Raw genomic sequence first — 10,161 nt, forward strand, 5'->3', positions numbered from 1 at the left:
TGTTCATAGCCTTGCCCCTTGGCATTTGACCATCTACCCATTTTCATAAATAAATACTATGTTTTATTCAGTACTTTATCATCCAGAATATTTTACTCTCTAATCCACAAAATGGAGTTGTGCCTGACTCCAAGCTGAACATAATATGTATATATACATATTTATTTATATAATACATACATGTACATAAACTATAAACCTGAACATCTTAGCATACAATACTTATATTATCTAACAACTAATATTTTAGAAACAGTCCCCAAAGTAAGCAATCAACTAAATTATTTATTTCCAGGTTCCACTTAATCCATTGAAAAACAATACAAACAAAAACAAGATACAAAAAAATCCACTTTTGGGCAGCTAGAACTTTTTTTAAAGGATTATTTTAAAATGAGTAGGTAGTCTTTAAGAACAATTTAGTATTCCTTAAGCCATGTGGATTTTGGTAACCTAACCATAAATAAAATTTTAACTTATTAAAATACTTTGAATAACAGGTAAGTGGGACTTATTAAGTAGCTCAGAAATATATATTTTTTAATGTTCATAGTTAGTAAGATGAAGTTTGGGATTAGAAAGTAAGCTATTGATTTTTCAAAGCAATTAAACAAATAATACAGGAAATATCTAGGTACTGTCTTAGTGCCTTCCCATTCTTTATTGGAACCTTCCTATAAATCTGGTTTACTTTCAAACCATTATTTCTCCACATAATATTCTGATTTTAAATTACTCATGAAACTTACAAAAAGCAAACAAACAAAACCTCCCCCACCCTCAACCCCACCAGGTAAACCTCATTTAAATTTTGGGAAAACACAAACACTTCTCTACTTAAAGGGCATACATGGTTGCAAACTTGTTTTTAGATTAATCTTATTGGAGACACTTGAGTTTCTGTACCATCCTCAAACTATTATAACACTTAATTCTAGCCATGTATTCTTTCTAACCTACCACAAAGAAAATAGTTTTGACACAAGAGAAAGGAATTTTTCAAATGTAATGCAATATTCTCATTGCAATTATGTTTGGAACCATCTGAATTTGATCTTTTTAAAAAATAAAACAAAAATTTTATTCCCCAAAACTCAAGGCTTAGGAAATTCTTGTTAGTCAAAAAGAAATAAGGCATTGGGAAATGAATGTTGAATATAGAGCATTTGTGTTTCTCATTATGATTCTCCCAAACTGTAAGGCCAGCTCACAGACCCTCACTGCTCTAGGATGCTTTCTGGATGAGCATGTCACCAGCTACAGGCCTACTTCAGAAATGAGAAAAATATTTTCTCATTTTTCATGCAATTGTCAAATTTCAAAAATTCCCCGTCCTTCATTCTCTGAGTGGTAGAAATGTGTTGTCCGACACTGCCCCCTGGAGTGTCTGTAAGATATGTCTCCTCTTTTTAAATAACTAAAAATTTAGACCAAGGAAGAACTGTTTTCAAATTCTTTACTAAAACACTACCAAATTTGTAAGAAGCAAAGGAAACCACAGTACGGAAATGGAAATGAATAAAGCTGAGAAGGATTCATACCATTTTATTACTCTCCTGGTACTAGGAGTATTGGCCCAGAGTTTACCCATGTTAACTGAAAGTTAAACCCTGGAGAAGTGACTAAGGGAAGGCATGTTTTGCACAAGTGCCACAGAGAAGACAAAAATAAGTTAAAAAGTGTTCTGAACAACATGAGAACAAAATAAAATAAATTGAGCCAGCTTTCCTAAGACGTGACATTATCCACTTAGGTACATACTCAATCCATATCTCTTCTAAAATAATCAATCACAACAGCCATAATAGTGTGTGGCCTCCACTAACTCTCTTCTGCTTGTCTCATCTGGAGATTATATTTATTTTTAAATTAAAATTTAGTTCAACTCACCTGACAGATGCGTCCTTGCCTTAATCTCACACACAGAAGAGGACAACTGCAAAAAGAATATCTCTACAATATAAGGTGTGCATGCTTTTTTCCTTGTGCTTCTGCGATTGGCTCTTTCGCACATGTAAGAAACAAGCCATTTGTATTCTCATCCTCATAGCCTACTTATAGACATGTTTTCTTACAACACAAGAGCGAATGATCTGTTTTAAAAGCACCTTGTACTAAATACAACGGATGGCAGCTTTATTTTATATTGATCCTTTCATTTGAGACATCAAAAGCATACAAGAGTCAATTCGTTGCACGTAAAAAACAAAAATAACTAAGTTTTGCTTGTGCTTAATGAAAAGGAAGAGAATTTTACCATGAAAGAAATGCCTAGCAGAATCAGAAACACAAAGTGGTTCTGAAGAACAGTATCAACACTTACTTCTTTTATTAGAGTCACATCAAACCTTCATTTGTTCCATATTGTTGGAAGCTGCAAAAGGTCACCCGCAGGAATACCAAAATGTGCTCCCAGACAGATGGTGTATATATCCAGAGACATTCACATTACTGAGGCCAAAGTGGTCCGAGGAGATGGGGGAGGGGCAAGGTTTTAAAGTGAGTTCCATTCTTAATTCTCCAAGGTCACAAACTGTTTTTGGTTTGTAGAGTGCAATACTTTACCGATGGGTGGAAAACAACAAAACCACATATTCTAAGTCACTTTCCAACAGACATTCTGGGAAGAACTTTTGTTGTTATTATTGAAACTCTAACAGTACAAACCTTAAAACATCTACATTTGCTTTATTTTGGCAAAATTAAAGCATCTTTAAAAAAAAAAAAAAGGTGATTCCAAAATACAAGGCTTTCTTAGAAAGCAACATGCATCATATATTGAACACGTTACCCATATGGTTTCTCCTTCCTACAACCAGACACACATGAAGCTGTGTTTTTGAGAACTTGTCTGTCTTTGTCCAGGGTTCTCTCTGACAGGTCTAAAGCCACTGGGAAGATGTTCAAGGCTTATACCATCGATGCGTCTTTAGCATTTTTTGCCATCTTTTTCTCTGCCTACAGACAGCAAACCATTTATTGGCTTTCTCAGAAGAGGCTTACTTTTCCCATCCAATCAGAGTTTAATGTCCTGGGACTCAGACATTTTGGCCAGTGTTTTCTTCACGCGCAGGGCTGTCAGTCGTGATGCAGGGTTGTGAGCCCAGCACTCTGTCATGAGTTTTCCCATCTGTCGTAGACACTGCAGGAAGAGAAAGGTAAAACTGAAGTAACCTGGGAGAAATGCATTTTCTGCAGGCTTTGACACCTGACAGTGCCTTTAGCTGCATTTCTGAAGTCTGAATATATTTATAAAGATACTCTTCAAATCTGAAGATATTAAATTCTACAAAACTTCCATTAATGTTAAATTGTAAATGACCCAAAGTGACTTTCAGTTTGGAGCAAGCAGGTGATTTAGCTTGTTGTAGAAGGGTGTCTTTGTAAGCTAGTATTACACAAATAACAAAAATACCTAGAGAGTCTGTATTCCACTTTATACTCCCAGTTTGTTTACAATCCTTGATAAGTTTAAATCTTTTATCTAATTCTATACCACTCAAACAAACATGGTTATTTGTAAATCACAGCTGTCTGCTATAATAATAGCATCATGCTGTACCATTTAACAAGATTAATGGTCTGTGAATAGCATCACTAAAACTTTCTCCATGTTCTCCTGACCGTACACCAATTATTAGTCTTCCTGTTGAGAGGCACAATTTCACTTCATTAGGAATCTTCAGTGAAGGGATGTCTAAATAACACCAAGGCCTATAACTACCTTAAAAATAATATAACTTCAGCATTTCTCTCTCTCACACACACAAAAAAATGCAGCTTGTTGGAAAACAAATGTATTCTTTAACATTTCATTATGTGTATACACAAAACCAATAATTCAAAGTAGATTTTAACTGCATTTTACACAATTAATAAATAGATCTCTGTCTATGCATTTCTATTGGCTTTGGCATTTATTTTGTAAGAGTCGTTCTCTTTTTCTCCCTAAGACTGTCTCAAACTCATCTCAGAATATTTCTGTCTGTTAGACCACTTGGGACTTGAGTAAGTCTGAAGACTAAAAGAGATGAGGGTGAGTAATGTGGAATAGAGGAGGAGACTGAGTCCAAAAAAAGGCGGCCAACCCAATTCATTTCCTCCTTCTCAGCTCTCCTTTCAGACCTGGCTAGGTCTCAACACTGCATCCTTACAGCCAAGTTGAATGTAGATTTATCTAAATCATATCTCATTATCCTGACTTCCAAAGCTACACAGTATAGTCAGGCAGCCCATGGAGGGCAACAGGTAGCACTTCTGTATAAGGAAGCTTAATTCTTCACATGTCTATATTTTTCACTCATTAAAATGTTAAAAAGTTAAGCATAGGTGTCTTATGGAGAAAAAAAATATGTTTCTTTAAAAACATCCCCTTTTTTTCCCTCCCATTTCCTGTTCCATTGCCATTGAATTGACTGTAACTCGATGGAATAGTAACCCTATAGAACAGATCGGAACTGCCCCACAGGGTGAAAAACAAAATAAGCAAAGAAAAACAACCCCACATAAACACAAACAGAAATCAATGTTACAGTGCAAATGTCAAAACATCATAAACAAATGAAATAATGATATCTGCTATGTAGGCTAAACGTTGACCCACTCAATATATTTTGGAAGTGGCAAAATTAAATTTGAAAAAAATAGAAACAGGAAATTTTATACACTGCACTTACCACCATAATGCGGTACCATTACCAACACCATCAAGACAAAGAAAAAATGTGGCTGTAAGGGATATTTAGAAGTTTGAAACAAGAAGAATCTGTTTTTATATCTATCATAACCACACGATTACTTCAAGCCTTACCTCATCACTACTCCACCGGTTGGGGAAGGAAGGGCGGAGCCTCTTGATACACACAATCTCTCTCATGTCCTCATAGGAGGGGTCACTGGGCACTAGATCATGATAGGGAAGCTGGTATTCTTCTACTATCCCTGAAAATGTTTTCATTACTATTGTTATTTCCTGGGAGGTTAAAATGAAAATCTACAACACACACAAACTAGGCTCTAAAAAGACTGTTATCAAAACAAAAACAAGTTTCAATCTGTGAAACGGCAAACTAAATTTTGGAAAAAAATGACCCAAATGGAGCTTAATGAATAGAAAGTCTAGTGAAAAGTATTATTTCAGATGTTCACAAGCCTTTTTATTTTCTAATTTCTTAAAGCTAAGTAAAACTAGCATTTCAAATTTATATCTAATTTTATAAAGGTTCTTGCATATCAAATTAAATGAAAACTGTATTAAATCTCCAAGTAAATTTGGTAGACACATTCAAACTCATATTGCATAATACATGGCTGTTTCTATTACTTTAGTAGGAGATTATGAATCTCTTAATAAATTTGGCAATGTGTCCTATTTGAACAATATGTCAGGTTGACATTTTTCCTGTGTAATCCTAAGAACTTTTTTGTTGTTGCTGTTGTTGTTAAGTACCACTGAGTTGGTTCGGACTCATAGCAACCCTGATTAGGGTTTCTGAGGAGCAGCTGGTGAGTTTCAACTGTTGACTTTGTGGTTCCCAGTCTAATGCTGATCCTACAGCACCACAGCAGAAGACAACGAATATTTTTATATATTAAAAATTTAGAAAATTACATTACACCCTAAAATATGATTTCTTTAGATGCTAAGGTTACCTGATTTTTGTTATTTCAAGTTCCTGTACTTCTCAAAGTCTTCTATAAGGCATACATCACTACTATTAGGAAAAATAATTTTGTTGCTGAAAGCAGCATTAAGAAATGCAAACTTACGCCATCTTTCAGGGAATGGCGCTTAGCTTAGTGAATTCTATTTCATTTCACTTTTTCCTAGTATTTTCTTTCTAGCCTTTCCTTCCAGCTTTTATAATGAGCAGGCTACTTGTTTCTTCTTTTTAACATTAAATGAGCAACTCCTCTAATAATTATACTCAGTCTCTGTCTTCAGAGAATGCTGCTTTGAAAAATCTTCCTGGAGCACCCTTCCTCTCTACCCTAAATCATCTTTTATAGGAATACCATTGCTCTTTACCTGAGCAAGATGAAACCATCAGAGTGGCAGATTATACATTGCATCATTAAGTTCACTGGGAGTTTATTCTTACAAAACCCAGACTCTGCATTATGCTCTTTTCTTGTAACTCAAGACAATAAAGGTTCAGAAGGTTCCAAAGCTTTCTTAGGCGATTTCAACTTACCATTAATTCTATTCCCACTGAGACCCCAGGGTATGATTATATGTATTATCTATGTTACTATTTCCTTTCATTATGTTTCATCTCTATATGAGAAAATAAAAGCACAGGGACTGACACATCGGAAATTCTAGCTTCATGTTAGTTTTTCCTTCCTTCTTAATTCGCAAGCTAATCGCCCTGGTATAGGAAAAAGAACCATGTTTAGCTAGCTTTTCTCATATTTCCTTAGTGTGTAATGTTGTTGCCTCTACTGGGATGGATTAATGGATGGCTAATGGAGTGAGTACATGTATTGCAGCAGACACAGGCAGAGCTAACTACATAAAATTATGAAGTAATCACAGTATTGCATTCAACTATAGACCTTGCTCTTTTCTCCTAATCATGCAATTGAGTTTCAAAAGTTTTTATTGAATGACTTAAACCCTAAAGCCACCCCACTCTCCTTTTCCTCTAGTGTTTGTTCAATCTACATCTGGTTTTGCCTAAATGTAACTGGACTGGAATCACAAATCCAGAAACTTCCAATCTGTTTATGAAGGAAAGTGTAATTGGCTAGAATTTTGTGTACTTTAGCTTTCTGAAAAGAAACTAATTTTTTGAAAGCTTGATATGCACCAGGCGAGGAGGTTGTTATGTTTATAATTTATCTTATTAAATTCTTGCAAACACATTGATGTCATTGCATTATTAGCTATTCTACATAGATGAGAAAACTTTGGCTCTGAGTGGTTAAGTAACTTGCCCAAGGCCATACAATCATTTTTTCTTTTTTTTAAATCTTCCTCTAGTCAAGTTCTGATTATCAAGCCATCGAGGATGGGTCAAATGGGTACTATCTGCAAGTTTGGGTGTTTTTGTGCACCTCCCCTCATTTCATATCATCTAGCTGCTTCACTCTGAGCTATAGCCCTCTGTGACTATATGATCCATTTTTATACAGGGGTGTGGCACTTTAGGATAAGCTCTGGACTGCTACCTACATAGTCAGTGGTTCAAACACACCAGCCAGTCCTTGGAAACCCTATTCAGGGTCGCTATGAGTTGGAACTAACTTAATAGCACTTACCAAGGGAACCATTTAGTGCTTCTAAAATCTCCATCCAAAAAACCAAAGCAAATGTGCTGCCATCCAGTAGATTCTGACTCACAGGGTGTCCAAGACTTTACAAGAGTAGACGTACCCTTAGAGCTGATGTGGATTTGAATCACTGACCTTGCAGTTAGCAGTCCAATGCCTTACCCACTATGCCACCAGAGTTCCTTCAAATCTCCACAGGCCCTAGAAAAGCTTTTTAATAAGGCAAGCTTGGTTAATTTTACGCTTAAAATCATTTTTACCGTATCCAGGTCTATTGGCTTCTTCTAGCCCTATTTGCTTTAGATATTCAGGAAAATATAGAATTAGAAAAGCCATCTTATACTATGATACTCTGTAACCTATCTTCAATAAGCATAAGCATATAATCCAAAAAGAGGTTCACCAACTCTTTACAAAGCAGAAAGTCAGAGGACTGCCAATAGTTAATTTAGACTCTGGTGACTTCTTTTCTTCTTCACACTTATGATGGAAGATTTATTCACTATCTGGTTAGGGAACATTTCCTGCATTCACTTGCCTTTTTTTTTTTACAAAAGAGTGCTCTCACTTTAGAAGGAACCTGCTCTATTTTAAATTGCTTATAAGAGCCTCCGATTTCCCAGGGTGGTTAGAAAGCACTGCAGCATTGAAGACGATCCTTCTGCTAAAGTGCAGAGGCTTGTTGACAAACTGTATCTTCTTTACACTTAAACATGAACCTAAATATAAGGTAAGGCCCTACCAACCAAAATTAAAATGAATACTAATAAAAGCAGCTAGAATGTACTGAGTGTTATCTATGTGCCTGGCAATTTTAATTCTCATTACATTCATTGCATACAACAACCATCAGAGGTAGACACTATAATTAACTTCATTCTTAAGGTGAGAAAAATGAAACAAAGAAAATTTGAGTAACTTGCCCAGGGTCCCATAATAATAAATTATAGGTCCAGGAATAAACCCCAGGATACTTATAAATTTTCAGTTTTGAACAAGGTCATGCTTTCATGAGGGTGTATTTAAACTGGCCAATGTGAAGAATGGGAAGTACGGAGTCTCTGTAGGATAAGCATTGGACTGCTAACCATAGGGGCAGTTCAAGTTTAATAGACATTCTGCGGGACAAAGATGAGGCTTTCTGATCCCACAAAGATTTACAATGTCGGAAACCCTGTACAGGGTCGTTATGAGTTGGAACTGCCTCAACAGCGCTCAACAGTTCCAACAACCGATAAAGAACAGTAGCAACAACAAATGAATTACTGAACACAACCACATACTGAATAATATGCAGACTTTAACGCTCAGCTCCTTCCTCAAAATGTGCTGGAGCTTATTTGAAGATGCATTATGTAGCAGGAATCAAAATAATAAAGCAATATTAATAACCTCTGAATATTTTTAAGTGCCTTCTAATTTAACTGGTCTTACTAGGGAAATCTTTGTTTTGTAGAAAATTACTTTCAGACAATAACATATGCCTTACTTTTCTTTTAAGAAAAAACTGATCAAGCTCCTTTGTTGCTGTTGTTGTGGTTAAGTGCCATCGAGTTGGTTCAAACTCATAGCAACCCTTTATAGGGTTTCCAAGGAGTGGCTGGTTGGTTTGAAACGCCAACACTGTGGTTAGCAGTGCAATGCTTATCCTACAGTGCCACACCAGAACTTCATCAAACTGCTTAATGAGGATGTTTTTATAGACAAGTTTATACAGAAGATAAAGAAATAGAGGGGAAAAAGAATGAGTGTGCCAATCCACCTTTATGATTCTACTGTCATCTGTGGAGAGGAAATCATGAGAAAATTGGGCACTCAAACTTTAGATAAAGCCCGACAGGCTGGTGGGAAGATGTTGAAAAGGTGAGGAAGAGGGCATTGTTTGCTGAAGTAACTACTGAACAAAAAGCCAAAGAGAGAAAGCAAATAACCCACATTGAAGAAGAGGGTGATCCTTGAACAAGCAGGGGAGAGGACTGTGTCTCAAGGAGACTCACCAATGGTGGGCAGAGCATAGGAGGTCATCAAAGATGGTTCTAAGATATCTGGGATGATTATGACTATGTCAACAGAAATCAATGGAAAAAAATACAGAATGTCTGATTTAGTGGACAATATGATGATTAGTGTGGCACTGTAGGATAAGCACAGGACTGCTAACTGCAAGGTCAGCAGTTCGAAGCCACAAGCAGCTCCTTGGAAACCCTGTACAGGGTCATTATGAGTTGGAACCCACTTGATGACACTTAACAACAAGGATGCGTTTGATTTCAGACAGATAGGATTTCAGATGAAAAGGGTTTGTGGTAATTCTGGCTATAACTAAAACAAATCACTGTTACTTACCTCCTGATACACATCGCCTAGCAACCTCCCAGAGGATGAGTCCAAAACTGTACATGTCAGCCATGATATAAGACTGAAAGTGATTTCGATTCAAGCTCTCATCCAACACTTCAGGAGGCATATAGCGTTTGGTGCCAACTCTAGTGTTGGATGGTATGTCAACTTCATTTGTGTCACTAAGGAAATAGGAAAACAAAGCACCATCAGCACTGAAGGAGATCATCAGAAGGCAAATCCAATTCATTTTAAAATCAGGGCTTGAGGGAAAGGTGGGAAAGAAAAATATTCGAGAGACTAAGAGCATTTCCTTGAATCTAATTCTTGCCAAAAGTTATAGTTTAAAAAGCATATGTAGAGGCCAATGAATGAAAGACTGAATCAAGTAAAATTTGAACCATATAAAACTACATTAAATGTAAACCCTAAAAAATTGCTAGGCATCTGTTACATGCTTACAAATACTTTCATTTCCTTCATATTTTAATAGTTTTGCTCTGAAAATTGGCATGGACACAATTACAGGCGGCTGTGATAATATGG

At 36.2% G+C, this 10,161-nt stretch overlaps 1 protein-coding gene across 3 annotated transcripts in view; it reads right to left on the minus strand.

Moving 5' to 3' along the window:
- Positions 1-2,766: 2,766 nt before the first annotated feature.
- Positions 2,767-10,161, minus strand: part of BMPR1B (bone morphogenetic protein receptor, type IB) — a 262,703-nt gene continuing 255,308 nt past the window's right edge. For 2 of the 3 annotated variants that reach the window (XM_006874689.1, XM_006874691.1), the window contains exons 9-11: positions 9,622-9,797; positions 4,811-4,941; positions 2,879-3,142 (exon numbers count right to left, since the gene is read on the minus strand). In XM_006874689.1, the coding sequence (XP_006874751.1) occupies positions 3,017-3,142; positions 4,811-4,941; positions 9,622-9,797 (433 nt within the window). In that variant the 3' untranslated portion in view covers positions 2,879-3,016. Of the gene's footprint in view, positions 3,143-4,810; positions 4,942-9,621; positions 9,798-10,161 lie in introns of all 3 variants that reach the window. The other variant, XM_006874690.1, reaches the window with a different exon arrangement.

The sequence above is a fragment of the Chrysochloris asiatica genome, unplaced genomic scaffold (assembly GCF_000296735.1).
Source record: "Chrysochloris asiatica unplaced genomic scaffold, ChrAsi1.0 scaffold00294, whole genome shotgun sequence".
Lineage (NCBI taxonomy): Eukaryota > Metazoa > Chordata > Mammalia > Afrosoricida > Chrysochloridae > Chrysochloris > Chrysochloris asiatica.